The 22,407-nt window shown below is 42.4% G+C and overlaps 1 protein-coding gene across 5 annotated transcripts in view; it reads right to left on the reverse strand.

Moving 5' to 3' along the window:
- DOCK5 (dedicator of cytokinesis 5) overlaps positions 1-22,407 on the reverse strand; it is a 207,442-nt gene that overhangs the window by 72,416 nt on the left and 112,619 nt on the right. For all 5 annotated transcript variants that reach the window (XM_014830495.3, XM_070505184.1, XM_070505186.1 and 2 more), the window contains 9 exons: positions 20,329-20,453; positions 18,832-18,930; positions 17,452-17,524; positions 15,119-15,222; positions 13,933-14,116; positions 7,438-7,535; positions 7,120-7,209; positions 5,382-5,482; positions 3,422-3,556 (listed from right to left, as the gene is read on the reverse strand). In XM_014830495.3, coding sequence (XP_014685981.2) covers positions 3,422-3,556; positions 5,382-5,482; positions 7,120-7,209; positions 7,438-7,535; positions 13,933-14,116; positions 15,119-15,222; positions 17,452-17,524; positions 18,832-18,930; positions 20,329-20,453 — 1,009 coding nt within the window. The remainder of the gene's footprint in view (positions 1-3,421; positions 3,557-5,381; positions 5,483-7,119; positions 7,210-7,437; positions 7,536-13,932; positions 14,117-15,118; positions 15,223-17,451; positions 17,525-18,831; positions 18,931-20,328; positions 20,454-22,407) is intronic.

Here is a 22,407-nt window from a genome sequence, read left to right on the forward strand (position 1 = left end):
TGTATATGGTATTCATGGAATACCAACTCCTCTGAGAAAATTCTTCAGTCAGAGGGATACTGGTTATTCTCAACTCATCCATTTTACAGAACAAGAAAAGAACTTCATTTGCAATTTATTCCACCAAGTTTCTCAAAATTAACATACCCAGAACAGAATTCACTTGATCTTCCTGCTCATCTTTTAGATTTCCAAGACTCAGCAAATGGCATCCAAAACCCAGAAGTTACCTATGATGCTTCCCTTTCTCTCATTCTCCCACCAAATCACACAGCAAGTCCTAAATCTCCTCCCCACAAAGCAGCCCCCTCTCTCCCCCTCCTCGGAGACAGAGCCACCATTCCTCACACTGAAGCCTAGTGAGTGGTCACCTGAGGCTCACTCAACCCTCAATAATCCATTTTCCACCCAAGACATGAGATGATCATTAAGCGTAGGCCAGATTGTACTGCTTCTCTAACTGAAACCCATCAGCGGCTTCCCACCGCACTCGGAACAAAATCCAACCTCCTCACTAGGGCCTGTAAAGCCCCACATCATTTGTCATTTGCCTGCCAGGCCCCACTCTCCCATCCTTGTTCCCTAGGCTCCAGGAACACTGGCTTCTCCCGATTCCTCACACATGCCACACTTGGTGCCCCCCACAGGGCCCTTTCCTTACAGTTCCTGCTCCTTCTCCTGTTCCCTGAGGCCTTCAGAGGCCACCTCCTCGTCTTTCAGTCCCAACTCAAATGCCAGCTCCCAGAGAGCCTTCTGCCACCAGCTCAGCGCAGGCAGCATTCCCCGTCACTCACATCTGCGCCTCCCCCGCTAGCCCTTCTCTATCTGAAATGACCTTACTGGTTTCTTTCTTTACTATCTGCTTCCCTGGCCTCCACGTAACCCACAAGCACTGGCAGAGCAGCAACCTTGTCTTGTCTGCTGCTGGATCCCCAGCACCCAGAACAATACCTGGCACCCTATGTATGTGACTTTCAAAAAGGGACTTATATGAGACTGAGGATTAAGATCAAGCTTCTTAATGTCCTACTGTGGGCAATTTACAGTTTTAACTTTCCCTAGGTGTCTCCCTAATTGAGGTAAACTCCAGCCAGGTAACGAGCTCAGAGGGAAACTTAAGCTCCAACGAGGGCAATGGGGGCGTGGGGGACAGGTGACATTTCATCTGCAGGCCCAGACAGGGACAGTAAACTGATGTGTCCATCAGAGCTCAGCAATCAGAGAATGTAGATTGCCAGACTCTCTTTCCCAGATCCAGCTCTTCTTTCCTGAGAAAACATCAAGGGGGCAAATAACCATAAGCAGGCCATCAGGGACTAAGTTCGACAGGACTCTCTTGGTTAATTTTAGGGGTTAATCTTGGCTTTTCCATTGTTATCATCCCATGTGATGTCAGAAACGACAGCCTGGATACACTGCAACACTACAAAGGGCAACAGAACTACCGAATCAACTATTTTTTCATTTCATAAATTAAGGTTTTCCTTCTATGGTTTTATGATGATTTTATTGCTAGATATCAGAGTTTGCTAGAGAAACAAACTCTTAAGTAAGGGAACGTGCCCTCAGGAGGACACCCCACGCCCTAACTGCTCTGAATGTGTGGAAATTTAACTTAATGACAAAACACAAGGAACGAACTGTTCTGGAATGTCTGAGGAGGAGCCCACAGAGACTGTGTCAAACTCCGCCGGTAAAGCCTGCTCACTTCCACTGGGGAAGTGGGATTGTCATCCACCCAGCTGAACGTTTAAGTCATTAAACGTTCTTACAAACTAAAAATGTACAGATTCATTACAGAAACTTTAAAAATGCAGACAGAATAAAAATAAACCTACTTAAAAATTTCTTACCTACAGTTTTACTCCTATTAAAATTTCAGCATGTTATTTATCTAGTTTCCAAACCTGTGCTCTTTTTGAAATGGGATCATATTGCTCTTATGTCTTCTGCCTGAATTATTTAAGAACCTATCATGGTCATCCTTCCTTGTTAAGATGCCCTACATTTGAAAGGGCTCAACATACATACATTAACATTCATCTTTGTTCATACCTGATGGGGTTTCTTCAATTAGATAAATTTTTGGATGGGGTATAACTGGACAAATGTGATATTTTCTTTGCTTTTTGTGTGTTTTTTCCTTTTTGCTTTTTATTCATGGTGCCAAATTTCTGTCCCTAAGAGTTTATATTCCTATCAGCATTAAAACATAGGGCCAATTTTTGTCCATTCTCATCAAAGGATAAAAACTTTTATTCTTTAACCAATATGTAGATAAAGATGATGTGTGTATACCGCATTTTGATAGTATGAATATTTTTTAAAAATTTAATCAACAATTTGAAATTTTCTCTTTTGTAAATTATCCGTTTTTGTTTTCTATTGTTTAAGGATATTTATCACTGTTTTGTTGATTTATAAGAGGCTTTTAATCAGTAAAGCTATTAACCTTTGATCTGTATTACATGTTACAAGTGAGTTTTCCAGGTTAATTGTTAGCCTTTAAGTTTGTTTATGGCTTTTTTTCTTATTGGTGAGGAAGATTGTCACTGAGCTAACATCTGTGCCAGTCTCCCTTTATTTTGCATTTGGGACACCGCCACAGCATGGCTTGATGAGTGGTGTGTAGATCCACACCCAGGATCCAAACCCATGAACCCCGGGCTGCTGAAGTAGAGCATGCAAATTTAACCACTACATGACCAGGCCAGCCTGTTTATGGTTTTTAAATGCACAAATTTTAAAAAATACACATACTCAAATCTACAGGCCTTTTCCTTCGGCCTTAGAAATATATTTTAATAGTTTAGAAATCTAGCGCCTATTGAACAGTAGGGACGGCACTGGGGCTGGGGGCATTCACAAAAAAGGTAGTTCCTTCTCCTTGTTTTCTTTTATTTTTGATGGAGCTGTTATTCTAGGAACCCAAACTGGGAATTATTGTCTCTCTGTGTCTTGGTTTAGCCAGGTAGCTAAGCATGGTGTCAGCAAGGAAACCCACACCTCAGGAAGCACCTCCCCCAAACAACCCCACTGCGCTCCCTCTCCCGCCGGCAACAGCTCGTGATCCTAGATTTGTGCGCCCACACCATCATGGAGCTCTGTGCTGCCTGAAATACGATCTAGCCACAGGAACCTGCCTCTCCAGAGCTGCTGTTGCCAACAGAGGCCTCCAGCCAGCTGCACTCTGTAGCCACCTGCATCCCTAAGCCCTTCTGTCATTACTGCCTAGAAATTCTGCTGATTCAAAAGGACTTTGCATGGACCTTCTCTTAAGGTTTCATAGTCCACTTCCACCTTCAGCCCTGAAGTTCTGAAATGTGGCCAAGTTCAGCTTGGAGAGCTGAACACGAGCATGAAGATTAAGGAAAACTATACGAAGAGAGAATGGATCACACAAACATCTTAATACCATTACCTCAGGTAGAGCACTCTAGATTGGATGATGAATCTGAACAAGTACTTTAAAGCTTTCAAGGCAGCAAAGAGCAGTTCTGTCTTGCTGGAGTCATCTGCATTAGCCACATAAAAGTTCAGTACCTTGGAGAGTTTCCTTAAAAGGGTGAGAAAGAGACAAATATCAATGAGGCAACGTGGCACTCCGACACTTGGGGTGTGCTATAGAGAAAGGGAACCTGCACATTGGGGAAGATGTTACAACTACAATTATCTCTCCTAGAACACGCCCAGAACAGGGAAATCAACTCCTTTGCAATTGAGTTTCCTCACTGTGGTCTAGGTTTGGAGCATCCCTTCTGCTTAGAAATAGGGGATGGTTTCTTTTCCTTTGTAGCCTTCTTAAAAAGGATCAAGAAATGCAAGAGCTGAAGGGATTCAAATCCGGAGGATATTTTAATCTCTGATATGTAGACAGACATCTTCAGATGTTCCTGTAAGGGAGGGATTGCCTGCCTAAGGTGATCAACTCAAAAGAAATCTAATTCCTTCCAATCTGCCAAGTCCTTTGGGATCCATAAATATGGAGCCAGCTGGAAACCTCACTGAGTGTGGGAAGAGGACCTCAACCTGAGGCCACAGAACCCCCAGGGTTCTGAACATCCCAACAGATAAAACTGCTCAGGGACACTAGAGTGCCCTTGTGCCCTTCCAGAGTCTTTGAACCGGGGGCTGTCTTAATCTCGTGCTAACCTACACATTCAAGGGCATGGATATCTTGAATTTTCCTTCTGGGAAGTTCTGAGTTTCCATAGTATTAAGAAAAACACACAGGAAATATGTAGAATTGATCAAGTCTTACAAACAAACTCAGATTACTACCATCTGGAATGTGGCTTTTGGCTGTGTAACGAAGACCCACTGATAGGATTTCCTCAACGTAGCTACCATCCATTTGGGAAGCATGGCTACTGGGTGGAAAGGACCCTATGACTGGTGTATCTGCCCCCTCCTCAATCCACTGGGCATTACACCCATTGTGTTAGTTGGTGATTATGCTTCATGACACCTCTTCTATGTCCCTTATGTTTTGTTACATTTCTGGACCTTCATGGAAATAAAACCAAGAACTTCCTTGTTTAGCTCCTAAAAGGACACAAGGGATCAATGACCTGACCTGACAGATCAGGTCAGCAGCTAGCCTGACAGATAAGTCAGCAGCAACTGGCATTATCTGGCATAAACCATTGTCAGAAAGATCTTTGCCAATCTTAACGACATTCCTGTCACTACTTGTCACATTGCTGTGCACAATAGCTGAAATTATTGTGTAAGGGGGTGGGGTGACAGGCCGCACACGGTGCATGGGGAGCTGAGCACTTCAGGGCAGAGTGCAGAGTGAACATCAGCTGCTTTCCTTAGTCAAGGGCTCATAAAGCAAAGACAGAAAGGAGACCGCACTACGGAAAAGGCAGAGACCATTCCCTCTTATGCAAAAACAAGGAAAAATTAGATCTTCCCATATCCTGTAAGTAAGAAATTCTACAAACACTTGTGGAGTAGGGTTGAGGGTTGAGCACATGACCCTCAGTTCTATCAGACTTGGTCTTGCTTAACCCACTGTTTGATCCCCTTGCGGCCTCATGCTAACCCACCAACACCCAACTCTTGGGATCCTGAGTGTGTCCTCTGCCTTGATTGCGTGCCTAATGGCTTCAATGTCTCCCGTATATACATCGAGGATTCTTAAGGAAATATAGTCTTATCTCTTCTATAACTTTCCAGAAGGCAGGGCCTGAACTTAATACCTCTTCCAGGGTTAGAACACTAGATGGTTCTCTTCCCACCAGGAGGCGTAGACCGAGGTTCTGCATGCAGAGGCACTTTTACTCAGCTTATGCCCCTCTCGTTTCTCAACAGCCCAGCCCCAAGAGTGCAAATCCAATAATCAACCACACGGAGTTCCCTTGAATCATACTTACACATACGCCAAAGTGGCACTGAAGTGCTTGTAAATGTAGGTTTCAAGGACAGGATTAAAATGCTGGAACTTGATGTCGCCTATCAGTGAGATAATAAATACCTGCCAAAGGTGAAAAATATGAATAGCAGCATTGTACAACCTCTAGGCGCTCTGTCAACAAGCGGGATTTTAACATCCTGGTGCCTTCTTCTCTTTCTCAATCATTTTTGTAGCATTCCTACTTTACTATTCCAGAGCTGAACAAAGTCTCGGGGATTCTTTTTATTTAAAATGAATACAGAGACTAGTATGTGTCAGGCACTGTGCTAAATGCTGTGAAGACACCAATAAAAGCCAGCATCCGTGGCCTCAGAGAGCTTACTGTCTCGGTGCAGAAGAAATGTAAGCCAGGGAGGAAAATAGCACAGGGGAGAGGAGATAAGGAAGGGTCCTGTGGAGTAATACACTCTCACCCAAGGAGGCAGCTGATGAAATGTGCTGCGACATCCTTCTCCTGGGTGCAGTGTGAGTGCTCCCAATAACTGAACCTCTCCAGACTTTTGCCTCCCAATTTCGCCCTCATAGGTTAACTCCTATTGCTCTTAGGGGCATAATCGACAAATAAGCACTTTGTACCTACTCGCAACAGAATAGTGCAGAAGAAAGGGCACCAGGGACTTCCACATACACCCTCTGCCAGCTGCTCTGTCCCACAGAACCATAACCACAGACTCTCTTTCCCATAAACCTGGCCAGGAATGATCTTAGCTGGGGGCACCTCCTCTCTTGATTTTTTTTTTAAAGTTTAGTATCTGAGTTAACAACTGTTGCCAATCTTCTTTTTCTTTTTTGTCTGCTTTTTCTCCCCAAATCCCCCCAGTACATAGTTGTATATTTTAGTTGTGGGTCCTTCTAGTTGTGGCATGTGGGATGCCACCTCAGTATGGCCTAATAAGCGGTGCCATGTCCGCACCCAGGATCCAAACTGGTGAAACCCTGGGCCGGCGAAGCAGAGTGCGCGAACTTAACCACTTGGCCACGGGGCCGGCCCCGACTCTTGATCTTACATCCTTAGCTTCAATGCCCTGACCACTTCTTGAATTGACCAAGTTCTCCAAGCTGACGAATGACCTAATATTCCTTTCCTGCAACATCTAGGTAAAATTCTGCACCGAACTTTAACCCCAACAAAGAGAAAATGATGCTGGGTTTGGATATGTTAGCTTCCTCCAATCCACCACCACTTCTGGCCTTCCCAGATCCTGACATGACCTCTCCTTGCCTGGATGATTTCAGTTCTTGGAACAGGTGTATGTTTAAGTATTTTGTATGACAAATTTAACTGTCTGCTGGGTTGTGTATTGTACACAATGAAATGAACACTCATCTCTGACTTGTGAATTCAGTCTCCTTTGCATGAACACACAAGCACACACATACACAACAAGCTACAATCGTCTTTGTTAATGGTATCTCCTGGTTTATGACTAGGCAATTTCAAAGAGAGCTAAAGTGATTCCCCTAATGAGAAAGAGAAAGTATGTCAAAAAGTAAAATCTAACAGGAAACAAAGAAATAAAGGCCTTGAATATAAGTCAACTGTTTCTAATTTTACTTCTAGGAATAAAAAAATAACCAGAGAGATGTATACAAATACTTATGCAGAAAGATACTCATCACAATTATTTATAATAGTGAAATATCAAAAACTACACAGTTGTGATAATAAAGACTAGTTAATATGCTTAACTGCTTACCAGCGCATCAAACACAAGGAAGTCATAGGTTTCATTGTCTGACATTTCCATCATTATGTTAAAAAGCGCATCTAGCGTATCTTGCAAAAACTAAAAAAGAAAAACAGGTTATTTGGTGCTTTCAGTTCAGCTCCACACTGCAGAAATTCGGGGACAACTAGGTTTCAATAGAATATGTTTTAAAATAGCATTTTCTTAAAAATCAGCACACTTGCTTCCCAAAGTACGTAAGTTTTCTATTTACAACTACAGGTTTAATTTAAAACGTTGCACTAATGATGCGGTGGGTATCTTTCTCACTGTGAATATAGAACATACCTTAACAATCTCTCCTCCATCCACCTCCATTAACTTCTTTAAGTTGTGTTTAATGTTCTGGGAGTTCGAACGCCAATTTAACAAGCCTAACAGGTCAACTAGGAAGAACAACCACAAACCATAATCATTAGACACCGATTAGAAGGAGCCACCCACAGCATTCCAGGATACAGCTACAGAACTCTAAAAAAGACTGTTGCTCTTAATGCTGGCTAACACTTTACGTATTCTTTTAATTTACTGTCTCCTATCTTAATCAGAGTGAACCCTGTCACCTTCTTTTATTCTTCACAGAGAAAAAAATTAACCACAAATGTACAAGAACGTAAAACGACAGCTGAATAGAACTCGTATTTCTCAATGATATCACAGCCTTACAGACAAACCTAAAAGCACTCTTAAGTGACCTCCCTGCCAGTAATTTCCTGCATTGCTCAATTTGTCCCTTGTCACTATGTTTGGCTCAGTGGATTCAAAGGGAAAGGGGAACTTTTTTTTTTTTTGAGGAAGATTAGCCCTGAGCTAACTACTGCCAATCCTCTTTTTGCTGAGGAAGACTGGCCCTGAGCTAACATCTGTGCCCATCTTCCTCTACTTTATATGTGGGACGCCTACCACAGCATGGCTTGCCAAGCAGTGCCATATCCACACCCAGGGTCCGAACCGGCGAACCCTGGGCCGCCGAAGCAGAACGTGTGAACTTAACTGCTGTGCCACCAGGCCGGCTCCAAAAAGGAAACTTCTATACTTGCACTAACACATTTAAATGTCAAATCCACACTGGAGAACAGATTTTATTTTTTCCATTTTTGAGCTGAGGAAACTAAGGCTCTGTGAAATTAAATTCCATGCCTTAGGTCACACAACTGCCAGGGAGTGGTATGAATGGAATTTAATCATAGGGTTATCTGATTCCAGAAAACCGCATCCTTCCTACTCTACGACACTGCCTCCCCAGAGTTCTTCAAAGAAATAAACAGACAAGCAAATCAGACAAGCTGCTATTCCAAAGGCAGGCAGAACAGATTCATGGTCCTAGGGTAAGTCTGGGACAAAAACCTTCAGGTGTTTTTGGATTTAAAATGCAGAACTTTGGATCTTTAAGCCACTTACAAGCTTTAATGAATGCTGAGCTACTAAAAGTGTCACAAAGAAATACAGCAGGCATCCGGGCTGTCACTATTTTATCATTTTGTCTAGGACATCAAGTTACTATTACTAATTACAGAGCATTATCTAGTAAAAGTAGCGGTACCTACCTTTTAATCAATAGACTTGTATAAAGATATATAAGTAGATGAAAATACATGCCGTTCATTAGAATAGTCAATTGGCTTCACAGGTGTGTATGTTTTATTGGCTTGGGAAGCCCCCAAAGTCCAGTGCCTGGAGACACCCCACTGTCAACAGAATGAAGTCCCAATACCGCTCACGGAAGGCAGTAAGGCCACACCTGTGGCTCCCCTGCCAGCCCCATCGCCCCCCAGCAGTCAGACAGCTCAACTCACTACTCCCCACGCCGTGGCCTGCTCTGAAATAGCTCTTGGGCTTTGCCTATGTTCTTCACTTTGTCTGGAATGCCCAGAAATACTAGAATGCATACTATGTATTTGTTAAGCTCCTACTTACATTTCAAGACCCATTTCAAACTTTATTCCCTCCGGGAGGACTTACCCAATCATTCTCTGCTGTCTGCACTCCTTCCTCCATATATATCTATAGCTACAGCTACATGCATATACATATATACTGACACACACACACATATATACATATTGACACATATACTATAACGAATAATAAAGACATACTTGGTCTCTCTTTGGCTCTCCCCACAGATCTGAGCCACCTGAGGGCTGGAACCATCCCGCATTCATTCTTATACCCCACCACAGTGCTGGGCACCTAGGAGGTGTTCAATTCATGTCTGATGAATGAACGGATGGAAAGGGAACAGTAGCCCTGAGGAAGCTGGCTGTGTGCTCAATACAATTCTCCAACTTCTTCATGTGTTCAGCAAGCACTTCCTATTAGGCACTGTGCTCAGCCTATCCACTAGGCACTGTCCACTTCCATCTTTCCATCTCCTATTTCTGCCACAGGCTAGTCAATGGCACTGCTCCATTCATTACTTCACTCCACTCATTGCTGCTGGAGGAAAAGGATTCAGACACTTGATGAGGAGTAAAGAATCACCTAGCTGCTTTAAGCATCTGCGAAGAACCCACATGTCAGCCCAGAGGTGTCTTTCTCAGATGTGGTTTGATCTGCAAGCCACATCACTGCTCATATCAGGAATATATGTGGCATCTGGTGAATTGTAAGGTCTTAGGGCTAGAGGAGTGGTGGCAGAGTGTAATAGAAACAGCCCTAGACTGACTGTACTTCTGAGACTCGTACAGGTTGAGCCATATGGCTCTAGTTAATTTATTTTCATTGTTGCATAGTATCTACCCCATCATATGGATGTACCACATGTACCACATTTTGTTTATCCAACCTACTGTAGATAAACATTTGGGTTGTTTGCTATCACAAACAATTCTGCTACGAACATTCTCATATGTCTTCTGGTATCCAGGTGCATCAGCTTCTCTGGGGTATAAATCTAGAGTGGAATTTCTGGATCATCAGGAATGATGACCTCCAACCATGTAAGATACTATCCAAATGTTATCCAAAGTCCTCGTCCCAATGCACATCCCCATCTGAAGGATGTAACAGGAGACTCGGAATAACAATCCCCAAATTTAGGCTAGTGACTGACTACCTTAGGGAGAGGATTAGGGACCATAACATTTAAAAAAGAAAAACCATAAGTTTTGGAGTTATAAATATCTATTTTCAGACCCAAGTCCACTGCTTACCAGCTTAGGCAAAATATTTTAGCACTTTAACTCAATTTTCTGATCAGTAAACTGCAAATAACAATGGCAATATTGGTGTCCTCGTGTGCTAGGGTGCTGGAGGGTAATATAAAATGATGACTGTGAATCACCTGGCCTGGGCCCCACACCTGCAGAGACTTGAGCTGCCCTCTCTCTTTCCTGGAGCTACAAATTGATTCTCACCCTCCCAATCGGCCCAGCAAAGGATGATCCCACACAAGTCAGTCTGTTCTAGTTTTGAAAAAATTAATAAATAAATGAATAGTCTATAAGCTCTGTTTCTAACCAAGGCCAGTGACCTTTAACCTTTTGATTCCTAATCTCCTCCTAAGGCTGAGGAGAAGTGTCTCTGGTCACGCTCTCCGTGTGAAAGGGCACAGCTAGCGTCTCGCTCAGGAAATGCTCTCACACACTGGATGGTGTATTAATGTTGACAGCTTTTTCCTTCTCAGAATAAATTGGGTGTTTATAATTTACATCAAATTAGAAGAAAGCAAATACAGGAACAACCCACAGTTATTATCTGTCCCTTGGAATGCCCTGCTTTCTCAGCTGCTCATGATGTCCTTGCCGTTCTCTGCATCCTTCCCACATCCTCCCCTCTTCCTACCCCCGCCCACGCTGGCAGCAGATCACTCCTCTCTGGTTCAGATGAACCTGCCTCTTTAAACCTGCTCTGGGACAGGATATTATTTAAGACTGTTTGCAGGGGTTTGTCAAGATGAGTTCTTTGGAGATCTACACACTAGGAATGGGATGACAACAAAGGAAAGGGTACAGTTCCATCCGATGGAGCTTTCTGTGATGACAGGAATGTCGCATATCTGCACTGTGCACCAAAGTCACCAGCTGCACGAAACTACTGAGCGCTTGAAATGAGACTAGTGCAACTAACGATCTGAATCCAAAACTTTATTAAACTTTAACTTAAATTTCACAAGCTACATGGTATTAGGGGCTGCCACGGGGACAGCACAGGTTTAGAGCATTTAGAAGATAATTGAAATCAAGTGTGTAAGTTGAGTACCGCCATCTGTCAATAAGCTTCCTAAATTTACAATTGGAGATAATAAACAATATCACAATATGGTTGCCTTTAATAGAAATTCCTTTTGCTTTGCATTATAATTTTTATTACTTGCTGTCTTTGAACGCTAGTCTCTGGAAAAGATAATCTACTAGATGTTTGATAAATGCTTTCCCTTTTAAATATCCCTTGATAGCCCCAAAAGTACATTAATGCTTTATATCGCCTACTACCATACTTTTAAAAATAACATTTTAACACCTCATAGGTAAAAACTTGGAAAATACAAAAAGAATACAGAAAATAAGGACTGTCCAAACTTTTGGAATTATTCCTTTTAGTCTTCTGTGTACATGTAACAATGACGATAATGATAGCAACAACAGCTAATATTCATATAGTGTTAGCAAGGGGCTAGACACTGTTGTTTTGCTTTTACTTACTCTAATTTACTTCATTCTTTCAAACATATACTATTACTCCCATTTTAAAGATGAAACTAAGTCACAGAAAGGTCAAGTGACTTGCTCAGGATGAAACAGCTAATAAGTGGCAGAACGGGGATTTGAACCAAGGAAACTGGCTTCAAATTGCCGTCAAATATTTAAACAAAACTTGCATTATACTCTACAGAGCATTAAAAATTTTGCATGTCTTTGATATTTTTTTTTCTTTTTTTTAATTAAGATTATGATAGATTACAACCTTGTGAGATTTCAGTTGTACATTATTGTTAGTCATGTTGTAGGTACACCACTTCACCCTTTGTGCCCTTCCCCCATGGCCCCCTTTTCCCATGTCTTTGATATGTTTTGAAATATATTTGGCAACTGCAAAGATTTCATCATTTAATTACATTACGTAATTAAAACTGACCCCAAATTGGACATCTGGATTGTCTCCACTACTTCCCTATCATGAATAATAGGGAAACAGCCTCATACACAAATTTTTGTGCACATCTCTCATTGTTTACTGAGGTTCACTTCCTAGGGGTCAAATTACTGGATCAAAGCATCTAAACACATTTAACATCTTTGATACACCGTCTAAATCATCTTCCACGAATACTGTACCATTTAACCTTCTATCATTACTTTATCATATTTACTTTTTCCCTAACAAGGGCTATGTCACTGATACAATTTTGTCATGTCCTCTAGGAAACTCAGAATGTTTTCTGGCTTAATTTTTGTTTTTTCTTAGGCAACAGACTTTATCTTTTTGAGCAGTTTTAGGTTCACAGAAAAAATAAGCAGAAACACAGAGAGTTCCCATTTACCCCTTCACTGCTCCCCGGGTTCCCCATCAACATCTTGGTAGTCCACTTGGTGCACGTGATGACCCAGTATTGACATAGTTCATCAACTAAAGCCCACAGTTCACGTTCGAGTGCACTCTGTGCAGCGCATTCTGCGGGTTTTGACAAACGTATGACGACACGTATGCATTACGCTGTGAGATAGTACAGTCTTACTGACCTGAAAATCCCCCGCGCTCGGCCTATTCACCCCGCCGCGCTCTCCCCTGAGCCCTTCGCAACCACGGATCTTTTTACCGTCTCCAGAGTTTTGCCTTTTTTCTGGCCTTGTTTTTGGTGAGTGTGCTTTTACTTTCCCAGGTGTATCAGCTCTGAACTGCACTCTGTTGAGTCTAGCCGCTTGTCCAGGTTGAAATACTATCCATATTCTCTAGCCAACCATGACTCATCGAAAGAAACAATACTGACCCCTTCTAAAGATCAACCAACACCTGGTCCTTGAGTGTACCGCCTATCTAAACTGTCTGGTCTATCTCAGCACGTCCCTAAGGCAGAGCCCCTGCCAGCTACCTCACCCAGATCTTCTGAGAAGCCAAAGGGACTAATCCTCTACACAGCATATGGGATATAGAATTTCTAAGGCCAGGCCCCTGGACAGCTAACTCTTGGCTCACTGTGTTCAGTAAGACTCCTTACACATTAAATGACTAAGAAACTGTTATTGGCTATCAAATGCCAGGATATACACAAGAGAAGTTAAAATTGATATCAGAGATTTCAAGGAGGAACCAGATGAAGCCTCATTTGAACTATTCAGCTGATGTTATGGAAAATCGCTGACTGCTTGGAAAAACATGGGAAAGAGGCGACTACATGTGGGACAGACAGAGCTCTAACAGGAAACCCTCCTTGCTCTTTTTTATACCTGTTTGGGCAGAAGACTGGTTAGATATCTCTGCCAGTGTCCTCACCCTCATTACCAACATCTCTTGTTACTTATATTATACACAGCACATTATTAGAGTTCTTGGCTGCCTTGAAAAAGGAAACATGAGACTTTTTAATTTTACAGCATCTGTTAATGAATATATTTATAAGTTTTATAATATTAAAAAATGCCAAATGCTTTTCACCCTGTTTAAAGATAGACAACAAAACCTCAGAAGGAGCTTCAGCTATCTGATCATTATTACCCAGAACATCGAGTGAAGAGCAGAGACCGGCACCCCACCTCAGAAGAAACGCCCCATATGGTCCAGCCCCCTAAGTATAACAAAGGAGCCCAGGAAGACCGGTGTCACTGCAGTCACCACACCTACCATTCTGGGTGAGCTTTGTGGAGCAAATGAGGGTGGCAATCTGAAAGCTATCTTTTGTGCTATCCTTGGTTGGGGTAAAGTTGGCCAGGTTTTTGGATGCTTGGAGCTCTTTTTCTTCCATCTCTACCTTGGTTCCAGGCAGGGTCAGGTAGAATTTAGCATCTTCCATTTTCTTGTTGTCACCCTGAAATGGAAGCACGTTAGGAACACCAAAAGACGGGCAAAATCTTTTACATGCAAATAAAAATAGTTTCTATCATGAGCACAGCACATTTCCAGCATGAGTATAGAGGTTTTATCAGATTATACTTAGATCCCTTAAAACTCTAAGACATTGTGACACCTTTCCAGAGTTTGAGCCAGAAACAATTTCAACGTTGAATGAAAATGAAGTTGTGAACTAGAAACTAAAAACATCCTAGGTCTCTGCTATAAGTAAACAAATATTAAAGAATAAGGTTGGATTTCATTTTCTTGAACCTATAAATGGTCACAATTATAGTTAATTGGGTTGATGGATTGATTGGGTTCATTGGGAAGCAATAGCTTGCCATACCTTCCAAAACTATTTATGAACCAAGGAGCTGTTAAGAAAAATACTTTTTTGAGATGCTCCCCCAAAAAGCTACCAACTCTGTGATATTGTTGGATAAATGAGAACTTCCAGCATCTACTTTCTACTATAAAATCGCAGTAGAAGCGAGAGCTCCATGGCAGTTAGAGGCAAGGAGGAGGACAAAACTGAATGGAAGGAAATGGGGCCCCAAAGCAAAGAAATGGCGCCTGGCTCATGGTGATAATAAAACCACATCCTACCACACCTACCACACCCTAACCAAGCCCAAGAGTGCAACTGTCTATGTTCCATGCAGATCGATGCAAAGAGTAGAAGGCAAGAGGACAGCCTCTTGACTATTCACCATCACGGAACACCATTTGCAGGAGAGAGAGATACTCTTTAGGAGACTAAAAAATAATGCAACTCATTGTTTCCAGAAAGGGGATGGGAGACAACGTAGCTGGTGTGAACCCTCTGGGTTTCTAGACTTTCAGGGGCAAACACATACAGCTTCAGGAAAGTTTCTGATGTTTATACACATTAATCTGAAAGGTGCCTTAAGAACCAATTTCAGAGGTAGTAAACATTTCCCCAGCAATTTTCTGAGCCTCATTTTGTTAGCACCACCTTATAAACCACCAGATCATGCCGTCCATCCTGCAGAGTGGTGCCATCCGGGTTCATCAGTTTTACGAAGGCCACCCCAAATGCTCGCTCTGATTTATCTCTGGCTGAAAAGACAGAAATACATGTCTGAGCAGTGCAGAAAGATATCAGGAAGTGATGGCTATGAGAGCTGATTTCACATTTTGCTCTGGGGTTTGATTTTCAATCATGCTACAATGAACACAGTTCAGAGAGCTACAATAAGCCAACCACACAACGCACATGACAGCCTCCTCAAAGGAAATATTTCCCTAACTGAATTCGTCTGGCACCTCTTCCCATATCTGCAAATGAATGAGACCAGCATCCACTCAATCTTCCAAATGAGAATTGTAGCTGCTGACACTGAATCCACCCCCATGTCAACTCGATGTGCTGAACACCTCTGGAACCTATGCCATTTCTCTCCATCCCTTCTGTTCCTACCTCAGTTCAGCCACCTCACCTCTTCCCCATATTTCTGTAAGATCTCCCTAACCGGTCTTTCTGTCTCCAGTCTTTTTCCACCCTGCAGCCAGAGTGAGATTCCCGAAATCAAATCCAATCAGGTACATTGTCTTGCTCCAAAACCTTTTCATGAGATACCTCATTTCTGTTGTTTTAAGATAGACTCAGTGAAGAATTTACTACACTCCAAGGTTTATGATGCCATCTAAGGTTTCTACTCTCCTCTTCCTTCTGCGATAGTAGCCTGGGAGTCAGGAGAAGTGGGTACGGGTGCCCTGTGGCATTTGGGGAGGAGGGTCCAGCCTCCCAAGGAAGCAGAGGTCTTCAGGTGTTGGCCTCTGAGCTCACTGTGTCCTCTACTGAGATGTCCATGGCTGAGGTAACTCATGGCCTGGTCTCCCCACAGGCACAACTCTAAGTTCTGCTATGACTTGTGTGTCCCCAGATTGGCTGAGCAGTAATCCACTGGATAATTATACCACAATTGTTTATCCATCCTCTTGTGGATGGCCATTTAGGCTATGTCCAATTTCCGGGTCTTATGAATAAAGCTTTTATAAACATATACCAAACAACAACCACCACCGTCACCCGTAAAACACTCTTTAATGGTTCCTCCATAACGTGGTTCAAAATAAACTTTGTCCTTCATGATCTGGCTCCAGCTTGCCTGGAATCAGACCGCAGAGGTGTCAATCCAGGCTCTAACACTTACCAGTCCTGTGACCTTGGCAAGCATCCAACCTCTCTGTGCCTCAGTTTCTTTATGTATAAATATGGATAAAAGTAGTATGTACCTTTTCAGATTATTGTGGATAGTAAATAAGATAGTGTATAAATAGAGCTTCACATAGCGTTTGGTACAAACCAAAGGCTTGGTGAATTCTGGCTTAATATCATGCAGAACCATATGAAATTGCTGATAGCTGACTATTTGATATTGACCTACAAAATGGCAATTTCATAGGGTTCAATCTAATATTATGATTACTCCCACTGCTCCCACTTCAGCCCCACTGAGCTCACTTGGATTTTCAAACACTTTCTCCACTGTCACCCTTCACTGGGCTAACGTCTACTCACCTTGGAGTCTCAGCTAGGATGCAGGAAATCTTATGGGACTGCACTGCATGCTCCCTTATAACTGCGTTTGCTGCTGTAGCACATACCACACTGTTCTGAAGTTAACTGCCTGGTATTTTGCTCATTTTACTAACTAGACCACAGAACCTCTTCAGTGCCGCCGCTGTATCCTATTTGCTGGCATATACCAGGGCCTAGCCTGCAGTCTCATGTGTAGATGGTGTTCAATAAATTCAGTTTGGAATGAAGGATTGCATTTTTATGGAGTACTGAGTGAGAACAAGACACTTTCAGAAATTTTGTAATCAATCTGAAAATAATCAATTTTCTTCCCTATTCAAACTTCAGAGCAGTGATATCATGAACTGTGAATTAAGACTTCAAATAGTTCTTTCATGAGAAAAAATACTAATTTTGGGAGACAACAGATTAAACAGTTTTCTTGCTGTAGGACTTCTCAGCAATACAGCAACATACATTGTGAATGTCTAAGAGGGAGAGATAGACAGCACTTCCTCTCCCTTTTTGTCACAGAGCATCTATTAGCATAGTACAGAACTTCAGTATCCACAGAACACATTTTGGGGAAATTTTGATGCAGAACAATAACATAGATCTTGGAAGCCCAGAAAACCTCATGTTTCAGATTTCCTTAGCAGCACTGAATTCTGAAATAAAGATGCCAAGTATCTTGTTCTCCACATTGTCAAGCAAGAATGAATAGGTGTTTTACGGAAAGAGGTCACAGACCTCCAAATACTCACATTCCTGAGATGACCTGTGGCGGAAGGTAAATCTTATGTGGCAGCGAGTAACCTCTTCTATAGCAATGGACACCTGCATAACAATAAGGAATTGTATATATACACGCGTGCATACATACACACATACATACATGCAGTACTTTGTACCCATAGCACATTTTACAGAATTAGGCTCATTTTTAGTGTCTTAGCACTAATTTCTACAGAAGTGAGATATGGTATAAGGTTTCAATCAAAGGAGATTTAGTTATTTTCAAATCGAAAGCATCTCAGGAGAAGATCATCTTTGCTGTTTATCATAGATTCTGAGAATGGAGATACTACATTTTCTCAAGTATGAAACAAGAAATTACTTCAGAGGGAAAAGATCAAGACTTTGAGGTCTACATAGGACCTTTCAGACTGCAAGGCGGATCCTGATATGATAATAATTAGGGTCTATAATAGAGGGAAAAGATAAAATTCTGGGGACAGGGATGGTTTCTGCTGCTTATATACAGAGCAGCGACTAGGAATACAGACGCATGGGGGGATGAAAAGAGCAGAGAATTTGTGGCAAATAGTTAAATTATGGCATGACCAATGGAATATTATGCAAGTATCTAAAATTACATTTCTGAAGAACTTATAATGCCTCGACATAAGTAGTTTTAAAAAACACAATATCAATTTGTATAAACAGATAATTCCATACATAGGAAGCATACAAAATCATGGAAAATAGTTACTTCTGAATGGAGATACTAGTGCCACTTTTTTTCTTTGAGTTTTCTATGGAGACTCATAAGACTTTGACAATTGGAAAGAGCTGATGGGGCCCGGGATTCAGAAGAAGCGGGCTCCAGTTTAGGCTCTGACACTGAGCAGCTGAGGATCCTGGGAAGTCACTTCCTTTCTCCGAGTCTCAGTCAGCTAAGGGGAAAGGGGCAGGGCAACAGCTGACTGAGGAGCAGCGCCGCGAGGCTCGAGCGAGAGGACGGAGCTGACTTTGGAATTTGTAAGACATATTTAAATTGAAAAGAGGCCCAGAAAACTTGGTGAGAGGCCAAGAAGAAAAAAACATTAAGCAACTGCTCAGGAGTGTGGACACTTCCACTTGGGTTTGGACCATCTTGGCAGCCCATTGCATCATGACAATCGTAAGTTTCTCCATTCAAATTTCTACACATTCATGAATGAGAATGTTATTTACGAATTCTGAGTTTATCAAAGATAAGTGCACTTATACAGAATTATAACTATCAATTAATTTCTTATTGCACACCACAGACAACCCACCTAAAACTTCAGGACAAAGTAGGATAATCTGTGGGTAAAAAGAGGAAAGGAGCCTACACGAGGTCTAACAGAGAACAGAGGCCACAGGCGGGGCATCCTCACCTTTACTGTCTCGTACCAGCAGGGCTGCTTGACTTGGTAATAGACAACTGACTTGTACTCTGAGACGCCTTCGTAGCCAGCACCTGGATGAACTGCTTTCTTCGGAGGGAAAGAAAAAATCAGGGGGCGAGAATTTTATCTAGAAAAATAAAAGGGTATCCACACACCCTGCGTGAGCCCTCGACCCTCCACACGGCCAGCCCGTGCCTTACGCTGGCACATATAAGCTGGTTACAGTGGGGGGCTGAACAGAAGAGTAGGATTGAGTTTCCACCACTTTCTTTGAAGGTCTAGTGTATAAACGTGGCGGTCGCTCAGGGACCCAGCACCGTCCCAACTCTCCTCTTTGCTGTAACCTTTTTCCTCTCTTGCAGCCCCAGCCTTACATTCTCGGCTTCTTTGCTCTCTCAGGGAACAGAGGCCTAGTGAGGGTGACTGGGAGCTATGGCGCGTGTGCAGACACACCGCTGTGGGAGGAAAATGATTTCTCCCTCCTGTCTCAGCCGATCTGTGGCCACAGTCGCCTGCTGTGGAATCAGTGAGTATGACACAATGGGAGCCTCCTGGAACACCCCCTGCCCAGGCTTCTCTTCAATGCCACAATCAGCACTCATTGCAGTTGGAGGAACTCTGGACTGGAAGCAGCATACGGGGATCCAGTCCTAGCTCCATCACTGACTCCTGCGTGTCCCTGAGAAAACAGCTCATCAGTTTGGAGCTGCTGTTTCCCGATTATTACAACTCAAGAGCACAGCAGTTGACCTCCAACCAAGAGCCCTTCCGGTTTAACAGCTCTCCAGCAGGCAGCTCCTTTGGTTCTGCTCACCCAGGTGGAGGAAATGTGCCTTTCAATGCTTTCTGGGCACGAGGGCCACTTCGCTCGAGCCCCAGAGGAACTGAATGGGCTTAAAAGTGGCTAATAATTTGAAAATGATAAAGAACCTCTGCATCAGATGCTTACACATAAAGTCACTAGTGGCTTGAGATATTTCTTAGCACAGGAGAAATAATGAAAATAAGGGTCCAACTGGGTTTATTAGTAAAACTGGTAATTGCTAACCACAAATTTAACAGATTTCATATTTTTTCCTCATGAAAAACCAAAATGCATCCTGGGGCCAGCCCCGTGGGCAAACGGTTAAGTTCACGCACTCCACTGTAGCGGCCCAGGGTTTTGCAGGTTCAGATCCTGGGCGCGGACATGGCACCACTTGTCAGGCCATGCTGAGGAGGCATCCCACATGCTACAAGTAGAAGGACCTGCAACTAAGATATACAACTATGTGCTGGGGGGATTGAGGGAGATAAAGCAGGGGAAAAAAAAAAAAAAAGATTGGCAACAGTTGTTAGCTTAGGTGCCAATCTCTAAAAAAAAATTAAAAAATAAATAAAAAACCAAACACATCCTAATGTGAACAACTAACATCAGGCCCAGAGCCCCTCATTATTGTAGAGAAGGGTGTGACAGCAGCAGCACTTCTGGGCAATGCCGCGTACCTCCAAGAGCTTGCCCTCCTCGTCATACACAGACATGGTCACCTCCACGTTCTTCGGCGTCTTCTTTTTCCCTTTGTCAAACTCCCCATGGATGAGGGTGACATAAATATCATTCCGAACATCTCCTGCAACATGACAACCCATCCTGTGAGTGTGCTGAGAAAAGTCATTTTTAATTTTCAGGATGTAATAACATGTAAATTCTAAGTAAAATATGAAATGCTCTGACTTTATAATCAACTATTCATATAGCAGAAGTTTTCAAATATGTTGTTCCCTTTAGCTTAGCTCATTCTACCTTTCCATACATACCAACATGTCTTTGAAGTGTAGTTTTCTTTAATGAACTCTCTTTTTTTAAACCTTTTACTTATTTACCTATTTTTTGAGGAAGATTAGCCCTGAGCTAACATCTGCTGCCAATCCCCCTCTTTTTGCTGAGGAAGACTGGCCTTGAGCTAACATCTGTGCCCACCTTCCTCTACTTTATATGTGGGATGCCTGCCACAGGATGGCTTGCCAAGTGGTGCCATGACCACACCCGGGATCCTAACTGGCAAACCCTGGGCCGCTGAGAAGCGGAACGTGTGAACTTAACCGCTGCATCACCGGGCCAGCCCCTAACGAACTCTTTCCAATAGTAATCCTTTATTCTATTTATTAATAATTGCTGTCTAGGGGCTGGCCCTGTGACTGAGCGGTTAAGTTCAAGCGCTCCACTGTGGTGGCCCAGGGTTTCGCCAGTTCGAATCCTGGGCGCGGACATGGCACCGCTCATCAAGCCATGCTGAGGCGGCCACAACTTGCCACAACTAGAAGGACCTGCAACTAAGATATATAACTATGTACCAGGGGGCTTTGGGAAGAAAAAGGAAAAAATAAAATCTTTAAAATAATTGCTGTCTAATAATAAGTACAAAATATATTTTACTAGGTTTCAGTGGCAGATTTTTTTTTCAATAATGCCTTGGAGAGTGTGATATTTTAACACATCTGAAAAATAATGAAGGCTAATGTTTACTCAGTGCTCACTATGTGCTGGGCACTACTCAAAGTGTCTCATATGCAATAATTTATTCAGTCCATATAAGAACTTGATGAGGTAGACACTTCATGAAAGTCTGCAAAATACTTTGTGTTTATTTAAATCAGCTTAATTGTTTTTACTGCCATCAGAATAATTCCTGCTTACCATATTTTTGGTTAACCAGCACAAAATTTTAAAAATTAATTAACTTGAAAGTGTGTAGCCTCCATAGTGAAGAAAATTTTTAAATATCATTGAAATACATAAACAAAACCTGTAATGAATGAAAGGCATACCAAGTTCCTGGATGGGAAGACTCCGTATTGTAAAAATTACTCAAAAATCTGTAGTATATTAAATTGCCTCCAAATGTAAAAAATAAAACCTGACAGCACTCTAAGAAAATCAGGATACACATGTAGAAAACTTATTTCCATCACTTATCCACTTAGAAAATTAAGATACTGCTCATAGTTGATGAGGTGTGAAGGAAAAGGGGCTTATTCGTATATCGCAGTTTGAAATCTTAATCTTCATCAGTGGAGAAGTTAACAATTTGTGTCAAAAAGCCTTAATTGACACACCAATTTCACTGCTAATATTTGTCCCCAAGTATTAAAAATGCGAGCGAAGAGGGGCCGGCCCGGTGGTGCATGGCTAAATTTGCACATTCCACTTTGGCGGGCCGGGGTTTGCTGGTTCAGATGCCCGGCGTGGACCTGCGCACCACTTGTCAAACCATGCTGTGGTAGGCATCCTACATACAAAGTAGAGAAAGGTGGGCACAGATGTTAGCTCAGGGCCAGTCTTCCTCAGCAAAAAGAGGAGGATTGGCACCAGATGTTAGCTCAGGGCTAATCTTCCTCAAAAAAAAAAAAATAATAAAGTGAGAAATGACTTATCTCTAAAAATATTCATTGTGGTGTGGTTTATGAAAGCAAAAACTTGGAAACCTCCTCAATTTCCAACCACAGACAGTTGGTTGAATAAATTATGGTACAATCAGATGAGATAATATTCATTTACTCATTTAAAAAGCTGAATGAGGGGCA

This window comes from Equus asinus, chromosome 3, assembly GCF_041296235.1.
Source record: "Equus asinus isolate D_3611 breed Donkey chromosome 3, EquAss-T2T_v2, whole genome shotgun sequence".
NCBI classification, from domain to species: domain Eukaryota; kingdom Metazoa; phylum Chordata; class Mammalia; order Perissodactyla; family Equidae; genus Equus; species Equus asinus.